The sequence below is a fragment of the Dufourea novaeangliae genome, unplaced genomic scaffold (assembly GCF_001272555.1).
Source record: "Dufourea novaeangliae isolate 0120121106 unplaced genomic scaffold, ASM127255v1 scaffold8, whole genome shotgun sequence".
Taxonomy (NCBI): Eukaryota; Metazoa; Arthropoda; class Insecta; order Hymenoptera; family Halictidae; genus Dufourea; species Dufourea novaeangliae.
Window position 1 is genome coordinate 6,027,729 of NW_015373923.1, and position 25,613 is coordinate 6,053,341.

General features: G+C 39.0%; 3 protein-coding genes across 3 annotated transcripts in view; 1 reads left to right on the forward strand and 2 right to left on the reverse strand.

The window, feature by feature from the left end:
* LOC107194602 (papilin) overlaps positions 1 to 8,620 on the forward strand; it is a 55,608-nt gene extending 46,988 nt beyond the window's left edge. Inside the window, exons 29-40 of the mRNA XM_015584245.1 lie at positions 689 to 904; positions 1,002 to 1,172; positions 1,613 to 2,029; positions 2,653 to 2,865; positions 3,134 to 3,304; positions 3,825 to 4,067; positions 4,762 to 5,084; positions 5,808 to 5,865; positions 6,678 to 7,199; positions 7,797 to 7,952; positions 8,215 to 8,328; positions 8,418 to 8,620. Of these exons, the coding sequence (XP_015439731.1) occupies positions 689 to 904; positions 1,002 to 1,172; positions 1,613 to 2,029; positions 2,653 to 2,865; positions 3,134 to 3,304; positions 3,825 to 4,067; positions 4,762 to 5,084; positions 5,808 to 5,865; positions 6,678 to 7,199; positions 7,797 to 7,952; positions 8,215 to 8,328; positions 8,418 to 8,620 (2,807 nt within the window). The remainder of the gene's footprint in view (positions 1 to 688; positions 905 to 1,001; positions 1,173 to 1,612; positions 2,030 to 2,652; positions 2,866 to 3,133; positions 3,305 to 3,824; positions 4,068 to 4,761; positions 5,085 to 5,807; positions 5,866 to 6,677; positions 7,200 to 7,796; positions 7,953 to 8,214; positions 8,329 to 8,417) is intronic.
* A 5,385-nt stretch (positions 8,621 to 14,005) lies between these two features.
* Positions 14,006 to 18,014, reverse strand: LOC107194603 (potassium/sodium hyperpolarization-activated cyclic nucleotide-gated channel 4-like). The gene is given in 8 exon segments (XM_015584246.1): positions 14,006 to 14,284; positions 14,791 to 14,805; positions 14,807 to 15,225; positions 15,804 to 15,987; positions 16,290 to 16,424; positions 16,897 to 17,083; positions 17,171 to 17,392; positions 17,779 to 18,014. Coding segments are annotated over 8 exon segments (1,677 nt in total).
* A 3,932-nt stretch (positions 18,015 to 21,946) lies between these two features.
* On the reverse strand, positions 21,947 to 24,739 carry LOC107194848 (two pore potassium channel protein sup-9). The gene is made up of 5 exons (XM_015584554.1): positions 24,591 to 24,739; positions 24,143 to 24,298; positions 23,120 to 23,463; positions 22,862 to 22,980; positions 21,947 to 22,448 (listed from the first exon to the last, which is right to left on the reverse strand). Exons 1-5 carry the CDS (start codon positions 24,715 to 24,717, stop codon positions 22,187 to 22,189), a joined length of 1,008 nt encoding a protein of 335 aa, XP_015440040.1. The 5' UTR covers positions 24,718 to 24,739; the 3' UTR covers positions 21,947 to 22,186.
* Positions 24,740 to 25,613: the final 874 nt, after the last annotated feature.

Sequence of the window (25,613 nt, forward strand, 5' to 3'; positions counted from 1 at the left end):
CGCTTTTCTTTTTGTAATACATTAACACTCTCCGTAGCACGATTTTGTTGTCGTTAAAATTAAAAAAAAAATTCCTTTCGAAGTTTCTCGCACCATATGCACGTCGATGTTTGATCTAACACGAAGCTGCGTCTCAATGCGCTAAAAAAATTCTGTCCTATGAACGAAAAGAAATTTTCTTTACCTGTACGAACCTCGCGAGAATTTGTGAAATTTGTATACTTTCTAGTCGCTGCTTTCGATTGTTAGGACTCGAGATGCGAAGGGAAAAACGGTTACCAGTGTCGAAAAGGAGCTAAGTTCATAAGGAATACTATGATCTTCGTTTATTTTGTTGTCTTCGCCATCTTGTATATAATACACATTTTTAACGTTTCAATTATTGCTTCTTTATGTTGAAATAGGGGTTCTCATTAGACAGTGGTTAGGTCTAAAGTGACCAATGTACTTTTCAGTAATAGAAATGCAATAATCGATCATGTTTATAAAAAATCGTGAAATAACTACAAAAAACTTTAAGTGGTTGAAAAGAACTCGTTAAATAATTAAAATCCCTCGATGTACAATATATTCACGAATAAATGAATAAATTTACTGACACTTTTCGATGCTGGTAATATTTTTTCGCTTCTCGTCGTCGATTATCGAAACGACAGAGTGTCTTAACATCGTTCTCGTTCGAATGCAGAGCAAGACATTTGTCTCTTGCCCGCGCTTTTGGGAGAATGCCACAACTACACGCAACGATGGTACTACGATTCTTACGAACAACAATGCAGACAGTTCTACTACGGTGGTTGCGGTGGAAACGAAAACAATTTCCAGACCGAGCAAGATTGTCTTAACAGATGTCAAACTGCACTCACCACCCCTACGCCACCGAGGGAGGTCGCATTTAGACTGGGTAATTCCTCACTAGAATTTCAAAATATAATTTACCTTCGATTTACTCGGTCGCTTTTCGAACCTTTTGTTTCATCGAAATGAATGGATTCGTTTAGAATTCTGCTTCCTGCCCGACGAGCATGGACCGTGCTCCACCGATGAAATTAAATGGTTCTACGACAGCAGAGACGGTGTTTGTAAGCAGTTCAGGTATGGCGGCTGTCAGAGCAATGGGAACAACTTCAACAGCAAGGAGGAGTGCGAGTACCGTTGTGGAGACGTTCAAGGTTTGTGATTTTATGACTTTTTCCTTGTAGAAAAATTTGACGACATATCTGGTAAAATATTCAAGACTCCAGAAAATAAAAATAGAAGGTTCTGAATGAAACAATCCAGGGTTTCCAAATGATTTAACAAAATATAAATCACTGAGTTTAATTGTTCAGGGTTGAACACGAGAATACAATATTTTCATTTTTACCTCCCACAGTATCTGTCAGTGTTACTAGGAAGGACAACTATTTATCTCAGTTGATATGTAAATCTCAATGTTATTTATCAACCTTATATAGGCAAATGAAGTTAATTCTTTTCTCCACTCTGTACATAAATCCCCAGATTAAAACGATTATAACCATACCAGTAATAAATAATAATTAACAGTAACTATTTATACAATAAATACTGCAGATCCATTGTAAAAGACGCATATTACCCACGTCCACAGATCCTTGCACCATGCCCAAGGTGATCGGTCCTTGCAGCGGCCTCGACAGACAATACTACTACGACCAACGCACAGACTCCTGCCACGAGTTCGAGTATAGCGGCTGTCAAGGCAACAAGAACCGTTTCCAGGACCAAGGATCCTGCGAGAGCAAGTGCAGGAAACAGATCCAGCCGACGCAACCCTATCAGAACGTCACCGTCACACCACCACCGCCCGTCGAACATGCCTCGAAGAGTCCAATTTGTAACGCGCCCGTCGACCCTGGCTCGTGTAACAACGACATCACCGCTTATTACTACGACCCGCGGAATCAAATGTGCCAGGCGTTCATTTACGGCGGCTGCGAAGGAAACGCGAACCGATTCCAGACGGAGGAACAGTGCGAACGTCTTTGTGGAAAGTTCCAAGGACAAGGTGAGAACTTGGATTAGTTTTTAATATCTACTGTATGGTCTAGGTGTCCCTAGATACCTAGGTATCCATAGGCACCCGGCTATCCCTGGGCTTTAATAGCCCTTAATATCCTTAGGCACCTAGGTGTCCATATGCCCCTAGGTATCCGTAGGTACCTAGGTACCCATCGGCACCTGGCTATCCCTAGGCTTTAATAGCCCTTAATATCCTTAGGCACCTAGGTATCCATAGGCATCTAGGTATCCATATGCACGTAGGTATCCGTAGGTACCTAGGTACCCATAGGCACCTGGCTATCCCTAGGCTTTAATAGCCCTTAATATCCTTAGGCACCTAGGTATCCATAGGTACCTAGCTATCCCTAGGCATAACCTTTAATAGCTCCTGTATGATCCAGGTATCCCCATATATCTAGGTATCTATATGTACCTAGCTATTCGTAGGTACACCCTTTAATAGTTACTGTATGATCTAGCTACCCTTAGATACTTAGGTATCCCTAGGTATACCCTTTCACAGTTACTGTATAATCTAGATGTCTAGATACAGAGTGTTAAGATTTTTGTATCAAAGACTGAAATAAGCCACAGTACAATTATTATATCCTGTAATATTGTTTCTAGACATGTGCAACCTACCAGCGGATTCTGGTGAATGCAGAGGCTCCTTCCAGAAATTCTACTACGATCCAGTCAGCCGTGTCTGCCGTGAATTTGTATACGGCGGATGCGAGGGCAACGCGAACAGATTCAGCACAATGGCCGAATGCGAGTCGATTTGTATACACCACGAGGAACCTGTGCCTTCTGGAAATGACACCAGTGTATCGAACTTGTGTATGTATTTTTTTTCTTTACTTTTTGTATATCGATCTTATTCGACTATCCTATAAATCACTGAAGATTCAAAACGAATGGTGTCGAAATTAAGTTAAAGTAAGGGGTTGATATCGTTTATGATAATTGTTTGAGAATTGAACCGAAGATGATGAAGCATTTCGATGTATTTCGAGAATTTTCATGATTAATTAACATTAAGAATAATTCCTGAGATGGTACATTTGGTATGGGGATCTAATGAGAAATTTGAACGATGGTGATCCAGCGATCTGTAAAGAACCGGTCGACAGCGGCTCCTGTACTTTCGGTAGTACGATCAAACGATTCTACTTCGACGAGGAGTTTCAAACCTGTCGTGCGTTCATATACACCGGATGCGGTGGCAATCGTAACCGATTCAAGACCTTCGAATCTTGCATTCACAGTTGCCTCGGGAGTAAGTCGCAGAAACGCAATCGACGCCATTTATACATTATATATATTTTTCACGATTTTCAGCTAACAGCTTTGAACACGGTGTACAATTTTTCCTAACCTGCGAATCGCAATTTGTAATTTTATTCTTCCTTTTTATAACTGCGTTTGCCAATTCAAGAATCATCAAAATTACAATATCCTCTCTTCTATATTCGTCGAAACTAGACGGAACACGAAAGATTTTGTTTTTAATATTAGGGGACACTGCTTTATAATCCAACTGAAAACATCCCTAAGAAAAAAATCCTCGGCTACTGAAATTGCCCGTAATTTACTAATGTTTTTATTCTTATATACACAATTCCTTTTATGCTTCAAAACCCCATTAAGCGCACAAAATGTAATATAGCTTCGTCAAACGATCCACTATCCTTTTTTATCCGTTCTTTCAATGTTTTATTTCATTTTCGTTTTTTTTTCTCTTATAGGAGATTAAATTTTCTACTTTATTGTAATAAAAAAAAATACAATTTTAATAGCTACCAACGAGATTGACGTAGGCTCCAGAAAGGATACAAAGGATCCTTGCGCGGAAGCTCGCGAGGAATGCAGTGCCATTCGATGTCCTTACGGTAAAGAGGCCTTCGTGGATTCTGATGACTGCGAGCGATGCCGGTGCGTGGATCCTTGCAGAACACAAATCTGCCCTGACGGCAGTAAATGCGCGATTACCTTGGCCGCTACCAAGGACGGCACCGAATACAAAGGAGTCTGTCGACCAAGTAAGCACGATCGCATAATTTACCGAGAAACTAAAATTCCAACAAATTTTAATTTCATTGTTTCTCGATTGTTTGTACCATCCTTTCGTATTGTTGTCGTGTTTCTTAGCTAGGCTAGGGTCTTCTTGTACGACGTGTTCATTGTTAATAATATAATTCAGAAATATTTTCTATTAAGTATATTTATAAACGTACATTAATTTAACGCGACACAGCCATCGTTGATATTTTGGTGCCAGAAGTCCACCGTTTAATCAACTGATATTTTTTTATTATTCGAGAACGTGATACTATGTTACTCAGTTGAGCAAAAAATGTAGTAACTTGATGGTAGTTAGTAGAATAATTTCAATGTACATTGAATTTATCCACAATATTTCGTTATACGACCAAAAAAATAAGCATTTTTATAGGAAATAAAAAGAATAAAATGCTTTATGAACTAAAAACTATATTACTTTATAAAACATTGGAACAGATCCAATTGAATTTGTATGGGTTTGTATCCAAATAATTGATTCGTTACACGGCTCTTCGCTTTACGGCCAACTTTGCCGGAACGTATCTAGGCCGTAAAGCGAAGTATGGGTATACATACATTGCCATATAGAATTGTAAACTGTTACCGAAAAGTCTAGTAATGTAATAATATTTTCGTCCAACGTATTTCATAACGATCTTTCTTTTCACACAGTCGCGAAACCAGGTCGCTGTCCGAACGTCTCGAACAGCATTATTTGCGAGCAGGAGTGCATCACCGACGCTGACTGCACCGGAGAAATGAAGTGCTGCAACAACGGTTGCGGTACCACGTGTCTCGAGCCAGCGACCGAAGAGGTCACAACGACTACGCCAAAAACGTGGGTCACTTCTCCTCCGGTTGGCGCCGAACCAGCAGCGATCCAGCAACCGGAAGAGCCGGAAGTCAGCGCACAGGAAGGTGACTACGTCACCTTGAAGTGCATCGCGTTAGGATATCCGAAACCGACCATCACGTGGAGGAAGGACACCACATTGGTAATGTTTAGAAATTTATATTAATTCGATACGTATACAGGATGAGTCAATAAGAACCAGGTACTATCTAAGATAACTCGTTACCTATTTTTTTGTATATCAGAAAATATTTGAATGTTTTATGTAGCATTTTAAGGGACGCATCGGACGGATACAATTTGATTTTTTATATCTTACTTTTTTTTTAGATTGCAAGGTGACCTTGAGTTTTTTTTTAAGGTCAGTGCACCGTTTTTTTAATACCACGTTGTTGCCGATGAAAGGGCGAATTCAGTGACCTATAGAATGATGGTATTAAAAAAAGGTGTATTAACCCTGAAACAACTCAAGGGCACCTTGATATGTAAAGAAAGTGATAAGATACAATTAAATCTAATTATATCCGTCCGATACTTCTGTTAAAATGCTATATAATTCATTAAAACGTTTTTTGATACAACCAATAAGTAACGAGTTATTTTAGATAGTAGTTCTTATTGACTCACTCTATATGTACTGAGACAACTACACGATTTAGCTCATTCATTTTATCTGGTACTGACATAAATGAGACACCATGTATGAAATATAGTAGAAATTAATATAGCTTCAGGATACTAAGCTACAGAATCCAGAGACTTGGGAGAGTAATAAAAAGAATTAAAAGATTGAAGGATATAGGGAATATAATTTAATAGAATGACTGTAGAGGTTTATTATATTTATGAGAGTTCCTGCCTGTAGATTGGACCTTCGGAGATAGGGCCGCCGGTAAGAGCGGAGTACCAATTGGTCGTCACAGGTACGTACAAATCGATCACAGTAAAATCGTTCGGTCTTGTTGTCTCGGAAACTGATTGGGATATTTACGAATGCACTCTGTGGTTGTGGCTGTTTTTCACACGTAATTTGTTGCAATGCCCTAGATCAATGCAGTAGTAATGACAATTGGTAGCTAACGTAGACAATAATGTTTGCATCTGGTTTTAGTGGTTGATAAACGTAACACTAATGAAGCAGCGAAAGTGATATGTATCCTCCATGAAACGAAGTGTATTACATAATTACTTATATTTTCACTGTTCAAAGTAATCAAACATAGAATTCTCTCTCTATATTCACGACTTTATCCTCTTACTTCATTACTGAGGATATTTATTACAATCATAATTGTTAAAGGAGACGGTTTAAATATGGACTACCACTTTTATTACAGAACTTATCAAATCTATTGAATATTCTTAAAATGCAACACTTCAATGTATCCAAAACCTACTTGCTTTATGATACTGAGTTAAAATAAACTTCTGTTCTTGAGTATCACCTTATTCCTGTTAAGATGAAACACCTAACATGACCCTATACTTTTAACTAGCTCATATTTAGACCCTAGTCTCTATCTGAACCACCTTCTCCACTATTACAATTCTACTATTGAAAGCTGATAGATTGATAAGAACAAACGTGTCTGTTCACACTTCATTTCCAAGAGATAGAAATACGAATCACTTTCGCTACCTTCCTATCACCCTCGCGTTCCTCTAACAATACGGTAATGGTTTCCCATCCTCGTCTGTGAGCACCTTGCATGTTGTTCTCTTGCATCCTCTCTAGACCCACAAGAACTGGCCGCCGCGATAATTGGGGAGGCGAGCACACAGGTGACTGTCACGATGAATTCACCTATATCGCTCCATTGCTACGCGATGGGTTGGCCCAGACCGTTTGTCACCTGGTGGCGAGGCGATCGCATGTTGCCGTTGTCGTCAGAAATCTACGAACAGGACTCCGATTACACTCTACTGATTCGATCTGTGACACTGCCCACGCTCGGTATTTATACCTGCCAAGCGTTCAACGCGATCGGCAGGGCAGCGTCTTGGTCAGTGACTTTGCAGGCTTTAGGCCCTGTGTACAACGTCAGGCCCGAGCACGAGAAATACACGCAGTTCCTGGTCCAGCCACCCAAACGACCGACTATAGAGAAACCTCAGTATCCTTACAGACCAAATCGAACCCAAACCCCGGAATATCAAACCTACGCGCCTGTTCATTCCTCCAGACCACCTCATATCCCTACCGTAGGTCCTCTCGGTGGTAGCACCACTCAGGAGCCTGGTAACTCCAGGTACAGAGGTGAGGAGGATTGAGTAATTTGGTTTTTCAGTTTACTGTGGTCCAATTGCAGCGTAACTGTATTATTCTGAAACTATATTAAATGTGTTCGAAGTGTTAAATCTTTATAAGGTAATCATGTTGCCACCAAATTTTTATTTCTGTTGATTTGAGTTTAGCATTTGCTTGTGAAATGGGTTATTTTACGAATGTAGCTCGACCTTGTTAAAGTATAGTTTTACAGGAATCACGAGCTCGTAGTAAAAAATGTTGTTTGTCGAATCACTGACTACTGTATTTAGAATAGTCATTGACCACGTGGTAATTAAGAAGAATTAATCAGAGTACAGAATGATGCATTTGGACTGCACTTTTTTCACTTGCATTTTGGACTGTGTAATGCTTCGATTTCACGTTCTGCGTTGCTTCTTCTCTATTCGCTTGCATGCTTATTAACTGCATTAGCAAATTGAGCCTACTGTTTACAGATTCTACTGGACACGTGAGTTATTTTTATAATAATATATTCTTACATCGCCAATTTGCTTTTCTACATTATTTTATTATTTAGTTTGTCTGTGGAAGATCTTCAATGAAAAAAAGAATTGTATTCTACAGTTCCTGTGACCGTCAATATATCCGTGGGACAGAATCAATTCCCCGAGGGAAGTGACGTCAGCATCGTCTGCAACGTCGACGGCTACCCCATTCCGACTGTGTCCTGGTACAAGGACGACGAGCTAATTCATTCGAACAACCGAATTCAGATCACCGGTTCGTTCATAGAATAGTATACAGAAAATCATCGATCAGTGTTCGAAGGCTCCTCGCCACTGAGTGTTCATACGTCATCCCCACCACTGGAGGGTCCCCCGTGGAACCACAGTCAAGCGTCTCAGTGGTGGGGATGACGTCTGAACCACTTAGTGCCGAGGAGCCATCGAACACCCATCGATAATTGTAAACTGTCCATTCCCAAAATACGATCGAGTTAATTAAATAATTCCACGCTTCTATTCTCGAATACAATTTTCAGAAATGACCAGACTAGTGATCAGCGACGCGAATAGAGAGGACTCCGGTACATATCGTTGCCAGGCGTACAACGACCATTCGATGGCCTTCGAGAACGTGGAGATAGAAGTCGCTGGTAATTTCTTGCGATTATTTTCAGTCCTTCGGTGATAATATCTTCCACTTTCACAATTACAAATCACTAACCGAATCCTCCATCCGCAGGAATCTTTATCCACCCGAACTGCCAGGACAATAAGTTCTTCGCGAAGTGCGAACTGATCGTGAATGCGAGATACTGCACGCACAAGTACTACGCGAAATTCTGTTGTCGATCGTGCACGGAAGCCGGCCAGTTGCCATCCAGGGGACCACATCTGAACAACTCGAAAAGAAGGCGAAGACACATCGTGAAGTCGCTCGTCTAAGTATTCGTGGATCGACGCCACGGTATTAATGGCGCGGCCCGATTCAAACCGATCGCGACGATACAACACAAAACTACGAGATCGGGCGGACACACGCACACACGTCGACTTAATCGATGGGACGCGAAAGAAACGACGATGGGTTTGGGAGGGAGGGGAAACAGAGATGAAGGCATTATCGAGTAACACCTGTATCCGGAGAATGCCGTGGAATCGACGTTAATTCACACTGCCAAAGCCTTAGAACGTCTATACATAGGGAATACCTTGAAATATATTAAGCGAGAGGCGAGTACACACGGTTACGAAGCTCCCTGATCTTCGTCGGTGTCTCTTTCGTACGTCGTCGTCCATGTATATACGATCTGACGCTGAATCCTAGTCGGTCGAAGCCATATCATAAAGCGTGGGGTTAATTACTGTCCTCGGGGGAACGGAGAATACCTGGATAACGTGCTCGGTTGATAGTTTCGTTCTTTTCATCGTTGTGTCGACCGTTTCGATGCCCGGTGACTTTGACTGCGTTCCTGCTACATTGGGAATTCTGGTTCAAGGGGTTACGATGTGAACTGATAAAAGTGTAGAACCGATCAGATACAATCACGTTTGATTTGTGGATGGAATAGAAATGGTACATAGAAAGGTTAAACTATCTTTCTATTAAAATTGAGAACTCTGGTTCTGGGGGTCACGGTGTGAACCGATGAAAGCACAGAACTGATCAGACCTAATCACATTTGTTTTGTGGATGAATGGAAACGGTACATAGAAAAGTTAGACTATCTTCCTAATTTCTCAATTTTCTCACGTGTGCAATAATACATCGCGCAATTTTGTGCTCATTTCGAATGATACTTTTGATAGATGCAAAGCAAAGAAAGTGGACTCTTTGAATCGTTCGACCAGTTCTGTTCTATCCGAAACAACAGAGACGACTCGTGACAGTAAACGTAGTGGATCTTTCACTTTGACAGTGGTAAATATTTACAATAACAAAATTAACCAATGAAGCTTTGAGAACGCACTCAAAGCCCACCGGCTCCATTATCGCGATCAAATTCATTTGCGACGGCAAGTCAGCGACATCCATCAGCTCCACGAGGCAAACAGACCAGGGGAACAAAGAAACGTCGCTGTGAATCCCGGAAAACGAAAAAATCCGTTTTCTCTCTCTCTCTCTCTCTCTCTCTCTCTCTCTGTATAGAGCGCACCTAGCCAGGAGCCTGCGCGTCGTCTCCGTTTTTTAATTTCTTTCGTCTCATCCGAAGACGCGTGCGCGATCCAACAGGGAGAGGGACGAGAGCCATAGACGGAGAAAAAAACTTGTACCTATTTGTATGAAGCATATACGCACGTTACGTTGTACAATATAAATAGTTTGTTACGCAATACGCCATTTATATACTCTATGATACTGTTATCACTTATTCCTTATCGATATTCGGATATATTGCCATAGCGCGCGTGTATCGCCGCGAAATAATAGTTCTCGATCGGTATCGAAACGACGATTTATCGTGGGATCGACTGTGAATCGCGAAGATGCATCGTCAGCTGACAATTTCGTTCGCTGATTGTGAATGAAAGTGAAATAAATTCAACCGACAACCAGCGAAGACTTTCGATCCGACTTCAGCTAGTTTATGCGCAGATTTACGTTGCATCTTTGCACGATCGTTCCCGAAACCGGTACGATCGGTTTGTAGCGCTGGAAACCGCGTCATACGGGCATATTAACGTGTTGCATTTATGTATTTGTTCCTGAACATTTTAATCGTAATGTTAACTACTGTACTGTTACTATGTATAACTTGTATCGTCTGTCGTGAACATACGGCGTTGCGGGATGAGAGTCTGAGTGAGGCTGTATATTATTACATAATTTCTTGAAGTAGACTCACCTTTATTTTATATTAAAAATAACACGTTAGACATGGAAGTTATTAATTTCAAGTGAACAGATTAGAAAGTCGATGAGAAACATAGTGATCTGGCGTTAATACGAGTGTCGCAGTAGAGATTTCAACGCCTGGTAAAACCGTGTCATTACCGATCCTCGAGACTCCAGTCTATTGAAATTTTAATCAGTTTCACCGTCGAGTGTTTGTTTATAATTTTTTCTACTATTCTTTTTCAGTAAGTTATTTTTGTATTAATAATCTAATAGAACGAAATATTAGTATTTGCACAGTACGGTTAATTAGCTGACACACGCTCTCGATCCCGAACGCCACAGAAATATCAGTAGCTCGTAGCATATCAAGGATTCCGAAGGGAAAGGTACCAAAAGCATTTATATGTATATGTAATATCGTAAGCGTAAGTTTTACTCGAGTTCATGTCGAACGGAAAGAATCCACGGGAACCGTAGGAAGGGACAAATCCTTCTTTCATCTTATCGTTTCAGTCACAGTAAATGACAGTGCCTTATTAGACGCCCTTCGAAAGTGTCGGGGAAAGAGACGTAGCGGACGATAGCAGAACGAACAATTTCCGGCTGTTTAACGAGGAGTGTAGAAACATTTCGGGACGTAGACGAATCGCTGAAGATCGAGGACGAATTCCTCCCGTTCGGATTTCTTTTGTTTTTCACTGAATATTAAATGTTCAAATCAAACAAGTTCGCGATTGGCAATTCTAGGGGTCGCTTCGAATGAGAAAAATTGTTTTTGAAATATAATGTAACGAGTATACCTATATTCGTCAGTTGCATATGTTCCTTTAGATATTGGAATATATTTCTTTTTGAATGCATCGATCTTCTTATTAAATCGAGAAATCACAAATTAATGACTAAAGGACAATTATTAAGCATAATAATAATTATTCGAAAATAGTCACCAGCGCGCCGTCAATCGTGAAAGTGTTAAAACTTCGGAATCATGACAATCGTGGGTACCGTTTTAAGGGAAAACGAAGCATATCAATGGTAACGTCAGACGTGACTCTATTTTATAACGTTTCGAACGACAATGTACTTGAATTCGCACGGAGGAATCGTGAATTCGATCGAAACGGTGAAACGAAATATATTGAGTACTCTTCTCCTCCGTACTCCTCTAGATCTGACCAAACTAGATATTACACGATTCGAACGGATATGTTGTAACGTAGCGACACGACTATCTAGTGAGTGTATAAATAGTTTACATAGTTTACGAGCCTAGATGTCCTACTGATCGCGTGTCGGCCGTGTGATCGGCCCCCTCCGAGAACACGCGAGGTACACCGCGGTGGAATCGTCAGTTCAGTAGATTCTCTCTATTCTATAGTAAATAATTTATATTTCTACCGTGTGATTTTAAGTCTGTACAATGACCCCCTACCACAACCACTTACTACTACACTAGAGATGTATATAATTCTCGCTATCACGTACTAATCGCTTACGGAACATATCTTAACGAGGGCATCGAGACACCTCCTCGTGGAGACTTCGACGTCCGCACAGGTGATCGTGATGGTTCGTTCGATGGATTTTGTCCTCGTCTTTCGGGAATCTGTCGCCTCTGATAAAAATTATTTTACCGAGATCCGGCTCAGGTCGATGGGAAAAATTGATGTAGAAAATTAAATCGTATTTTGTGCAATTATTAACGTGATGACAACTATGTTTCTCGTTTATTATATACAAAATAATCCAGACAACTAAAAATATTATTCAATTTTTTTAATATATCTTCTCGAATGAAATACACACGATAAAGTACAGACAAATTTATTTATCAACTTGAAATACTAATTCCTTCTATTATTATAGTTTGTTCTAGTATTAATTTTCTTCTAATAAGTTGTTTAATAATTGTACACTCAAATCGGTTGAATATCTTCTGTCAGAGGCAGTGCAATGCGGAATTAATCTGAACAAATAGATCAGATTTCAGGATATTGTAGTAAAAATTGTATCGAATGGAAGTGTTTATCTTCCCGTGCTATTTTCATCGGTTTCTCAAGTTCTTAAGGATATTCTAATGGTAAAACAGTCAGAACACTTAAGGATTAGATACCATGAATTTCGATGTGCTATGTAAATAGAAATTTCTATGGCATAAATAGTTCTAACAAGGATCCTTAATTAGCACAAGAATACCCACTTCGAATTTCATCGTTAGTTTTAACCTATTAACCAGGGAAGACGAGTTAACTCGTCAATTATATTCAACTGTATCTTCTGATGATTTTTAGTATTCCTATTTATTTACCTAAAGATTTCTACATTTGTTGCATTCCAATATCTAGAGTAACGTAAATTATACTATACATATAACTTCAAGCAAATCACTCTAAATCATTATTTCTCTTTAATTGTCTCCACATGGACATTTGTCATTGAAGAAACATTCGGTTAACAGGTTAAACGATATTTCGATGTAAATTGCAGGGTAAATTTTTGGAGCCTAAGTTTTCTTTGATTCCCGTAGGCTAAGACCAGGTAACAATATGGAACAGACCTCGCGTACAATCGATAGAAAGTTATTCAGAACTTCTGTTCTCATTTTCAGTACACACTTCGAAAGTTTCTACTTTTCTAAATCCTCTAGAGAGGACATTAAAACCGATATTTATACAAACGAGGCTCACGATCACCGTTACGAACGTCAAAAATCAAAGGTTCAAGCGTTTCACGAGAAATAGAATTGCCAAAAAAAAAGAGAGAGGAGGAACTATAAATTTAATCACTTATTCGTCTCTCCAGTGTATTATCTATTACGTGCATAGATCATCGCGACAGTGCTAAAGATTTTAGTGAGTGTATTTGTAACTGTAAGTATCTTAAGTAACGATTAATATAATATAATATAATATAATATATATACATAATTATAAAATAAAGGTAGACATAAAGGAATGCCACTATACAAACAATGTATGGACAATAATAATATATAAGATCCTTAAATATATGGTTAAACAATCATCATGATTATTCTTTGGAGAAGGAAATTTGGATAGTCGAGCCTCCTAGAAACCAAATTAATCTACTGCACTTCTTTAACCAATTTTTATTCCAGTAATTTCAATATTACACATCTCGTAATCTTAAATAATTAACTACGGTATATTTGTTAGTGCCTATAACCCAGGGTAAATTAAAAAAAAGACAATTTCTATTATACATTCGATTTCCTACACTTTCTATTAATATCGAGTAGATCAGTTTCATTTCTTAGAAGTTCATTCAGTGAGATCCTTAAAACAATTCGTTTATTAATGCTACAATTTTCCTAACATTTTCTAACATTTTACATTACACTTATCTTAATCTTTGTACAGTTTCTTTCCCAAAACATAGATGTATCACGAGGAATGAATGGCTTAATGTTCCAAGAGTTAAACATAATCGATCAATGAAACGCATTATTTCGTTTCAATTTAAGTATTCGATCACATAAGAGTCCGTCGACGCTCATCGTACGAAGAATTACGCAAGAGATACCGTTTGTGCTGTTCCTCGATATCCATCGCTCTCTGGATCCTCTGGGTCGCGATCCTTTCGATTTTCGCGAACAGTTCCGAGTGTACGGCGACGGATTTCCGAAAGTCCTTCCGATCCAGACGGTATACCTCGCACACCTCGATCGCGATCACGCTGGCGACTCGTCTCTGATCGGGCACCAATAACGCCACCTCGCCAAAATGAGCTCCGTCGTCCAAGTGACAGATCTATAGATCATTCTCGATTCCTCTGTTTCCCTTTTCAATTTCTTAATTACAATTCAGGTTCTGTTTCCGTTTCGTTTCAAGAAAAACACAACAAAAAAATGCATTTCTCTCTGTTTCTACAGTACGTTTGTCTTATAAACGACTGGGAATCTTTTCCAAATGGTTCAAACATACCATCAATCTTTCCAATGTTTCACTGGAAATTCCTAAGGAACTGTCCTTTTATTGACAAAATCGGTATTTAAACATTGCGTCAGTGTTTTCGAGGTTCAAATCGAATTACCTCTTTATTGAAAAAATTTGGTATTCAAAAATTACGCCAGTGTCTTCGATATTTAACTCGGAATTCTCCAAGAATTATTTCTTTATTGAAAAATATGAATTTAAAAACTGTACGAGTGTTTTCGACGCTCGACTCGAAATTCAATTACCTCTTTATTGAGCAATCAAAATTCAAAATTGTATCAATGTTTTCAAGGTTCAACTCGAGATTTTGGAGGACTTACCTCTTTCCCAGTGGGCGCCAGCCTTCACGATCACGTCATTGGGCAAGTACAGCTCGAACTTCAGATTCTTCACGATCGATCGTAAGATGTACTTCGGCAACGTCTTGAAAATCGCCACGTTCTCGACCAACCGATGATTCGATTGGAACGCGATCTCCTGACGAAGTTGCTCTGGAATTACACTCTTTTTTAGACTCTGTGATTCTCCATCGACAACACAGAAATCGAGATTATCTGTCCCACCTGATAGATTCACCAGAATCGTCTTTTCTCGGAAGTAGCTGTATCTGAAACGGTGCTGATAGTAAGTCAGAAGACGATTCTTCATGTGCGGCGGCAGCTGTTTCTGTATCGTGTAAGCGATCACTTGGTTCATGATCTCGTGGAACTTCGATTTCGACTGTTTCGCGCCAGCTTTTATTTGAATCAACATTACTGGAACGAAATACAATTTTCTCACCGAATTACTAAATTATTGATGGCTCCTCTGATATACAAAATTATCTAATTTTTGCAGACTGGTTGGTAAACGTCTCTGATTGTTGAATCAATTGAATGCATAACTTGGCAATAGTAGACTTCATCTGGACTGTTAATAATCTTCAGGAAGGAAAAGTGAAAAAAAAGGAATATGGTCAGAAATGATGAAAGATGTATCAAAATATGTAGTAGACTAAGGAAGTATAGTCAGACACGTTTATGTATGAGATGGAAGTAGAATAAACAGAATATGGTCAGTCCTGATGAAGCGTATGTAGGAGAAAGGCGAAGTAGAATGATCTCGCGTCTGATCGGACAACCCAGAACAGCACATAAACAAGTGAAAATGTAGTTCTTGTACTATGTATTATAAAACATATCCATGTACAGTAACGAAACACTTTTCAATACGGATTGAATATATATTCTAATAGAGTATTAAAAGCTGTATAAAATGTTACTGTTGAATTTGTAGAAGTGGTGTAACAATTTTGAAAAAGTATTTAAATATAAAATTCTGTTCAAAGATTCACCTACGATGTAACAATCGAGTAGCCTGCCCGCCAACATGAGAACACTACTCAGTATAAGGTGTCCCTCCGATGTCGATTGCTCCATCCCGAAGCCATTCGCTGAAAATTTCTCGACAACCATGAACAACGAGTGCAGGAACCTGAACCGTATACTCTTCTGCTCTAATCCTGTTATCCGGGAGCTCTGTGAACGTTATATAACAGAAAAGAAAGCTTTAGCATTTTCAAATCATCTTTTTCAACCTTCGAATCAATCTGGCTCGAATCGAATGTATTATTTTGTAAGGATTCTTTGGATTATTAAATTTAATGTGCGTTACTCACACGTACACGTCATAATCTAGTTATAGATTGTCGTATTTGGAATTAATCAAACGTTAGTTAAAAAGTACAGATAAGATAATTGTTAATCTTTCACTCATAATGTTAATCGTTAATACCACGTTTGGCGATACATGGAAATTTGTGGATTCACCGATGACGTACTTCAGGTGCGATGCCAGTCATATGGACGAACAAAGCAGGTATCAAATAGCTCAGACAGGAGAACCAGAACAATATGTAGAAGGCCAACATCAACGTGCTGAACAATTCGTAATACAAATGCATCACTTGGAGATACTAAAACGTGACGTGTATATGTAGGTCATCATAAATTCTTCTTCTATAAATTAAAGTCTACATTTACGTTAACCCTTTAACGCACAATGTTGCATCGGTGCAACACTCATTTCAAAACTGCGTCAAATTCTGCCGGTAGTAATTATCTAACTATTGTCAGCAAGTATCTGTAGTTTCATCGATGTGAAATAGATCTCCACGTTCTGAGTTGAGAAATTCAAGTGTTCCCTTCAAAAATAAATAAAAAAGAAAAAAATGAAGAAAGATTAGATCTGCTTAATATCGATTGTTCTTTGTTGTTTTCGACTCCAAAATAACAAGATATAACATATATGTAAGTCTCATAATTTTCAAATAACGATTTAAGGGTCTGGGCGTTACAGGGTTAACGACGTGATCGTATAAAACAGAATTATCTACTAGCATATAAACATGTTGTCGAATTCGTTAGCTTTCAAATATGTGATTTTACCATGAAAAAATCGAAAAATTGCCTGTTCACGTAGCGATAGCGCGATAGTTTCAGAAGAGGTAGCAGGTTCACCAGAACGACCGCTCGTTCGACTTTCACGCCAGGAACACAACGCCACGGCAGCGTGATGTGGTCCCACGGCAACGAGGAAAGAATGTCCGGGATTAAAAATGTCTTCAGATATTGTCTGAACGATATTATTGTCGAGATTGTGGATAAAACGTTGACGGAAAACGACTCTTAACGAAAAGGTAATAAATTTAAATCGCCTCACATCATTATCTTCCCAGGCTGCAATTCGACGTTCGCCAGTTTCCTATCGTAATATCCGGTGTTGCAGTTTATAATTATGTCCACCCAGCAGAAAACGTAAATTACGATATTGACTTTATCCATGAGAATATCGTCGTGGCTCAGCACCACGTAGCTGATTAAGAACGGGATCGTTAGAAAAGAAATCATGAACACGACCGTCATGACTATCTCCCAATAGAAGCTGAAAATTTATTCGAACAAGACGAACATACTATTTTATCGTCGTTTTCGTGCATGAAAATTTGTGAGTTCAGTATAAAGATTTTAATCTTTTAGCACACGAGGTTGGTTTAAATACTGGAAACTAGTAATTCGAAGCTTCTTTCATCAATAAGGAATTAGAATCTCGACGAAATCTTTTGACATAAACATAAAACAATAATATACATTTTTTTCAAAGTTTCAATGTTCAATATATTTTCTTTTACTTTTAATTTTAGTATGTGTATGTGGAAATATAATATTTAAATTTCATGCCTTGTAATTATTATTGCTTTCATATTATGGATATCAATTCGTTTGCATGGTCGATAGAGTATTGAATGAATTATAAAAAGAATCGACTACCTCCACCTGCTAAAAGGATGAATGATCCACCAATACTGGAATCCAGACGGCCTCCTTCCCTCTGCGAACGCAGCCGCGACACTGTCCAAATACAGTCTCGATTTCGGTGTGTTCATACTTATATTGAACATACACTTAAATCTTTCCCCAAACGTATATTTCTTCACTTTCTTCATCGAGTAGGACACTCGTAACCTCTCCGTATATTTCGGCAGCTCGCAATTGTGATCAGACATGATTGGCGCTACTCTTTCTCCCTTAACCTTTATTTAAACACGAATTAAATGAAATGATCAAGGACACGAAACTCTAACACTACCCTCGAGTGACATTAATGACATTAATGAGACGAAACTAGCGACCACGAAAATACGTACGATTTCTTCTTACCTTCGATAAAAGTATCTTCTTCTGTCGATTTTAATTAATAATCGTTAGAACCATTTACAGATATAATTGATTTATCATCTGAAGTCAGCGAAAAGAATCGAAGTTTGGCGGAAAATTGACAGGGGATAAGTGAACGCTATAGAGGGTATAGCGAACTATCATTTATTTAAAAAATTCTCGATGACGAAAAAATATATCAAATCGCTTCCAGTCATTAATGATACCATGAACGAATGAACCAAGGTGTGTATGTACAACGTGCGTTCTATTATTTACAGTGCTTGTTGCGATTGGTTAGGTGGCGAATCTCTGGAATTTCGAACGAAAACGCGATCGTTTGTGCGTTATACAAGATCACATTACTGACGTTCGTTAATTGACAAATTAGAACGTGTAAAGAAGTTTTCATGGGTGTGTGCTGTCGTGAACTGGAATCAGGAATAAGGAAATCATTGTTTCGACCCTCCAACTGGTTTTAATCGTGTTACTCAATACATTCTGGGATTCTGGAAGTATTTAGTCGCTTCGGATCATGAAAATTCAATAGTAAAAGTGCCAAAATATGGTTAACATGCATCCTATGGCGTATAAAATTGAGCTGTGTATCGTATAAAAGCTTTCTAAATTGTAAAGTAAGCCTGGATATCTGGGATCTCCTGAACGTCTAGATCCCTAACTGCTCTTTCGTATTAGAAATTTCATTGTTTTTTTTTTTGAAATTCCAAACATCATTGAACGTTAATTTTCGAGCTAATATTAAATTCTTCCTCGGGTGACTAAGTTTTAACCATCGTTGGAACACTGAACTTTTCTAATACATTGAACGTTTAAACTGTCTAGGAACCATTTCGTTAAAAGCATGCTTTGTTGATATAGAAAATAAAAAAATTTCTGTTATTATCGTTTCTGTATCGTACGGACGAAAAATGAGGAGAATCTCATTTTTATCCAGTTAGGGGGTGAAAAAAAAAAGCGTACCTAGAAAATTGTCCCCGTTAAAAATATAAAACTACCCACTTAATTTAACCTCAACTATCAGTCTTCCCGGATATTCCTGTTTGTCGTTTAAATATACTCTCTAATCGAGTAAAAAAATACGACCCTTGGATACGAAGTGTTTTCTCTCCGTCGAGTCACGATCGTAGAAGAATCGAAATAACATGGACCATTAGAACCTATTTTACTATTATTTCCTTTATAATTGTAAACGTAGAATTTGTTGAATTAATTTTCATATTGCGATGATCGGTAAAATTATTATAACTTCGAAAAATGAATTATAACAATTGACACTTTGATTCATCTGTGTTTGAATGTGTACAATTATAAATAGAATGCGAATATTCAAGGAAATGTATATTTCCATGGGATCCATGTCACAATGATTCTTCTACGAAATGTTCTCGTCTATGAAATCTTTGCGCTGCTACAAAATCCCACTAACCGATCGACGATTATATTTTCCCATGGCGTTACAATGACTTTCTCGTTACGTCTACTAGTACAAACATCGAATTGTATTGATATTTAACAATCACGCTATCTTGGCCAGGAGAATTCTTCTGCCGTATGCATAAACATGTACGTGTATGAATAATAGGTGCGACGTTCTTTTCGCATTCAGAACCAATCGAAGCGAACAATCTCTGTCATTTTGTCATTCGTGAAGCGACGTTTCAGATAATTCCTTGTATAATACGACGAAGAAATATTCTAATAACATCTTGTATTACGTTACTAACAATGAAATATTTTGATAATTATCGAGAACATAACTTTCATTGAAATTAGTAACAATACTCGTAAGAAGTAGTTTACCGAAACTGAACTTCAATTAGATATAGTAATTTCTGAAGACAGAATAATGTAACGAATGTTGGAAATTTCATTTTGTTTCGATAATAACAGCAGTAATTGTAAATAATATTTAGTAATAATTGTTTTCGTTTGAAGTCACCGTATTATACAAGAATTACATTATTACGATTAACAGTTTCAATAAGTGTTTCGATACACCGTTGACCTCTTGAATCCATGAATTATTACATCACTCTATGCATTTACTTAACAAGGGACTCGGGGACACATCAAACGCACTGACAGTCCGATCATTGTCGCCAAGTCCGGCAGGTATTCAATTTTGTAAAACCCGGTCCAACAAGGTTTTTCTAATATCATAATTAGTTATTATTACTAGGCACTACTCCACTGTCAAATCGAGTTCTCCGGTTCCACTAACGTTCCGCTAGGGAGAAATATGTTAAATCGGGGATACTTCTCCTACAAGTTTATTTTTTAACCCGTTAACTGCCAACGACTTCTTACCCTTTATCCCACAAACTGAACCATTCAGAAAAGACGTATAATAATTATCAGGAAGCAGATTGTAACAATTTTCAATTTTTTTCTCTAAACTTACTTTTTCTTTTATATAGTTATTCTTAAACGATTTTAAAGTCGTTTATTAATTTATCGTTAATACAAAAAATCCTTAAATTCACAGATTAATTAAACATAAGCAATGTAAGTCTGGCAGTGAATGGATTAAATAATAATGTATTATTAGTTTGGTGGAAAATTAATAGCCATTCTTAATTTTTCCTGGTTGTCATTGCTGCTGTTGTAATATTTAAACATATTCAATCTTTGCAATCGATTTTTAATTGAAGTATGCAAAATTGATGGTATATCAACTGAAATAAGTACACTAACTTTTGATCCGATGAGAATGTCACTTTTAACGTAAATTAACCCTCACAAGTGCATTTGGGAATAAATAGAGTAAATCACAGTCAAGCAAAAACTTCAGTAAAGACCGACGATATTTTCATTTTGGGATTCAATAGAAACTTCAAATCAAATCTATCCAATTCACTCCCACTCGGCCATTCGCGTATTTTCCACCAACCCAATAATTCCAATTCATAGAGAACGCTCTTCAACGTACAAAATCGTTACAAAATCGCCTAGAGACCTTGCATCGGTTCTACTTGGTTCGTATATTACAGCACGGATTAAGTGACTGCGATCCTAAAAGATAAGCCCTCGAGTTCACATGAAAATACGCCTCCAAAAAACGCCCGATCGTGTATATGATCATCCGTGAACCCCTTCCAGGCGCGTCCTAAGAACACAGTCGCGAGACACTATATTTCGTTCAACGAGTCGAGTCAGCTCCAAACATTATCAACCAGCTTTAGAGTCGTGTACGAAAAATCTCCAAATACGATGATAGACATTCAGGTCGTTCACAGTACAACTACCATTCACTCTCCGTTAATTGTAAGAATATTCACCATTTGCAATATTTTACACCGCATAACCTATGTCAAAAATATAAAACGGTCGGAGTTGACTACCGTTTCTCAACTATTTCATTGAAATCTCCAAATCTGTATTAATACGAAAACGTCAGAGTTGTCTACCATTTCTCAGCTACTCACCAAAGTGTCGAAATCCGTATTAGTACAAAAACGTTAGAGTTGACTACCGTCTCTCAGCCACTGCATCGAAGTCTCCGAAACTCTAGTAATACGAGAACGTCAGAGTTGACTACCGTTTCTCAACCATTTCATCGAAGTCTCCGGAATTTCTAGTAACACAAGACTGTCACAGTTGACATTTCATTGAAGTGTCTGAATCTGTATTCATACGAGAACGTCAGAGTTGACTACCATTTCTTAACCACTCGTCAAAGTCTCCGAATCTGCATTAATACAAGAACGTCAGAGTTGACTATCGTTTCTCAGCCACTCATAAAAGTCTCCGAATCTCTGTCACTCGTCCAAATACATATATATCCACCGACTCGACTCGTTGAATATTTCTGTCGAAACCGTCAACGAAACTCCGTTCAAGTCACCTTGTAACCGTTCTGTTCAGCATATTTTTCTTTTCTTTTCTTTTTGTTTTGATGCGGGTATGTTTCGAGTCGATATTACACGTCGATGCCGAGCAGCTCCCGGCTGTCGGCCCTCGAAAATCGACGACGTAAACTCCGACGACGGAACTCCTTCCATCAGACGGATGCGCGTTTCACGCGAAGGCTGGCGGCGGTCGGCGGTCTGTAGCCCTGGTAACCCTGGTCCAGAAGCTCAGAATTCGCTGGTCTCAGACAGGTGCACGAGCACACGCTCACGCAGTCTTCCGTGTCGTGTATTATCGGCACGTGCCCGGCCAGAATTTTGCCGTTCACCGCCACCACCTCGCCGTCCAGAGTCAGAACGTGGTGGGAGGCCGCCTGGAGCTCGTTATCCTCACGACGAACGTCGCCTGTGTTCCTGTATCATTTACATTTTATATCGTATAATGATTCATTGGAATCAGCAAAGTGAATTTGGAATATACACGTTGTATTACCCCGTCTCTCGGTATGAAATTAAGATGGTGTTAAGAAATTCATATAATCAAGCAATAAATGGTTAAATTTGCTAATTCTTCCAAATAAAAGTCGCACAGCCTCAACTAAATTTACCTATACACGACAGAATAACATAATTTCTTAGGATAATTAGTTAGTTTAGTTAGTTGTATCTCAATATAACATTATCTTTTGCTTAGACGGATTGTGAGTTTTTCGTATTGTTGCAATTTCTACCTGTCAAGTTCTGTTTCGTTTTTCACGGTGGATTAAAAGCAATAATAATTAAAGTATGTAAACTTTAGACTCCAACGTGATAGTACGGGTACTTACATTGTCATGAAACGTAGCACGAGGAGATTTATGCTGGCAGCGACAACGGCCAAGCCGAATAGAATGAAGACTAAACTTAAGGCCACGTATCCAGGCTTATTCGACAACGCGTGATCATTCTGCAACATGTTTAATCAGTGGAAACGCTGTACTATAGAAAAATTTCTAAACAAAATTCAAGCTAGAGCTAAGAGCTTGAATAAACATTTACAATCGTGATCTGATTGAAAGTCCTGAATCGAAGGAAATCAAATTTACCTGAAGAGCGACGTAATCACCGAAACCGATGGTGGTCAGCGTAACGAAGCAGTAATAGAAGCTGTCGAAGTAACTCCATCCCTCGTAACGCGAGAACACGGCCGCCCCGGTCGTTATGATGATGCTCGACAGCATACCGGTCGCGAGCATCAGATTCATCTCGGTCGCTTCCGTTTTCTTGCACCGTAGATAGCTTTTCGCCCGTTTGATCACCACGGACGCGAACTTGTTCAAACGTTCACCGATACTTTGGAACATCACCAGACCCAGAGGAATTCCCACCATAGCGTACGCCATGCAGAACGCTTTTCCACCTATGGTGACGGGCGTCGAATGTCCATAGCCTTGGAACGTAAAAATTATTGTAAAATATACCAATCGATAGGGTATTTTTAATTTTCAATCTGATTCGTTGGATACGTGGGATACGTTGGAAGAATGTTAATTTTTATGATAACTCGCTGAAGTCTCAGCAATTAAAACCTGATGTACTCGAAAAAATAGAAAGTAGATATTTAAGTAAATATTTTAGTAAATATTTAACCTTCATCAGGATAAAATGGAGAAGAGTCTCAGAGGCTATCGGTATAGAATAGTTGATGTTAATAATTCTACTATATTTCATATAGTGACATTAAAATTTTAATTATTTTTATTATATATTATTATTTGTATATATGATTATATTGTTCATCGTGAAATAATAACAGAGCCTTATGTGAAAGAAGGTTAAATAGGGTAATATGATACAGTAAATATACACATTATTAAAATTTACGTATACATAGTTTTCTCGGGGTTCGAAGAATTGAATTTTGAATGTTAAACAAGTACTTTCTGCATAGGAATTGAAGCTTCCATGCGGTATTATTATAGAACAGAACGTTTTTTCCAAGGTTACACCTTCCTATCGATTATATGGGGTATATTTAATTCTTGTTGGATGTAGCAGAGATTTAAAATATAACTTCCTTTTCTTCGACAAGTCAGAATTTTAATTCGACATTCAAGCATTCAGCTTACCTATCATAGCCAGCACAAGCGTCGCGAAATAGAAGGCACCCGCGAATTTCCACTGTGGGCCCGCTTTGTGAGGTTTGTTCTCTATTATGACGATCTCTAACATCCTGTAATCCTCCTGTGTGATGTTGTACTTCTTCATCATATTCCGGCGAACCTCTGCATCAACGATCGTTCGTTAAACAGCAGTAAAAAAAATTACATAAATCCTCACTAATACAATTTCCTTACTTGCAGAAGCATAATAAAAATGATTTTAATTAAATTTCAATGTCATTTATGTATTATCATTAACATATGGAAGTCTGTAGTACAGGAAATAAAATTCTGTCTACTTTATGTATATGTACTACTGTCTAAAATTTGTCGTTCGCATAAACTTTCGATCGTATCGGATCATTCTATTACATGGATCTACGGATCCACATCGATTCCGAAAGTATCCACTCACCAGAGAGAAACTCCCAGCGTTTCCTCTCCGTGTTCGACTCGAGCGCGTCGAACACCGCCGCCCCTATCAGCAGATACGTGAACGTGCACACGACCAGCGACAGGGTTCTGACATTCTGCCTCTTCATTTTGCCACGGCCCCGTCGTCTGTCAACGGCAGAGGCGAGTGTGTCCTGTCGAACCACGGGGGTGGTATTCCGATGACTTGCCGCGCCGTCACTCGCGCAAAACCTTCCAAGTCGGAAGGATAGAGAGAGAGAAAATCGTCGTCGTCGTCGGTTTTATTTACCACGTACACACCAGCACGGTAACTGTGTCGCGGCCTCCGTGTTCCTCCGCGTTCATGTCACTGCCAGCCGTAACGTAGCCGGGAGCCTGACATTTTTCGGGTGTTCCTCGAGCACGACGCTATCGATCCCACCGCGAGAACATGTTCACTGGGGGAAAACGCCCCGTTGTCAGGAGAGCACCTACGACGTGTGAGAAGAAGCGTGCACACGATTCCACCGGAGGCGCCAGGCCAACCACCACGCCGCCAACGACGACTGCTCGTGGATTGTGAAGTATTGATCAGACGTCAGCGCCAGGATAAGCTCCATGGAGACGGGAGAGACAGTGGTCGAGGGTGAAAACAAGCGCCGGCTAATGGTAAGATCGGACGAGGCGTGTTCAGTGGATATGGGTCGGTCACTGATCAGGCAGGGTGGATTGGTATAGTGGTATAGAGTTATTGATCCGATGTCAGCGCCATAGTATGGTCTATAAGGGGATGAAAGAGAGTGATTTTGGTGGAGAAACAAGCCCGGCTAATGGTAAGATCGAACGGTGTGTTGTTCAGTAGTATGGGTCGGTCACTGGTCAGACAGGGCGGATCGGTACGGTCGGTGAAGGAGTACAGAACGAATATCGATAGATACATCGTTGTGATGTAGTCGTAATGACTAGATTGTGGATTTTATATATTTATCGTAAATGTGAATATGTAGAACATAACGGAGTAAAAATTTCCGGTGGTGATTCGCTT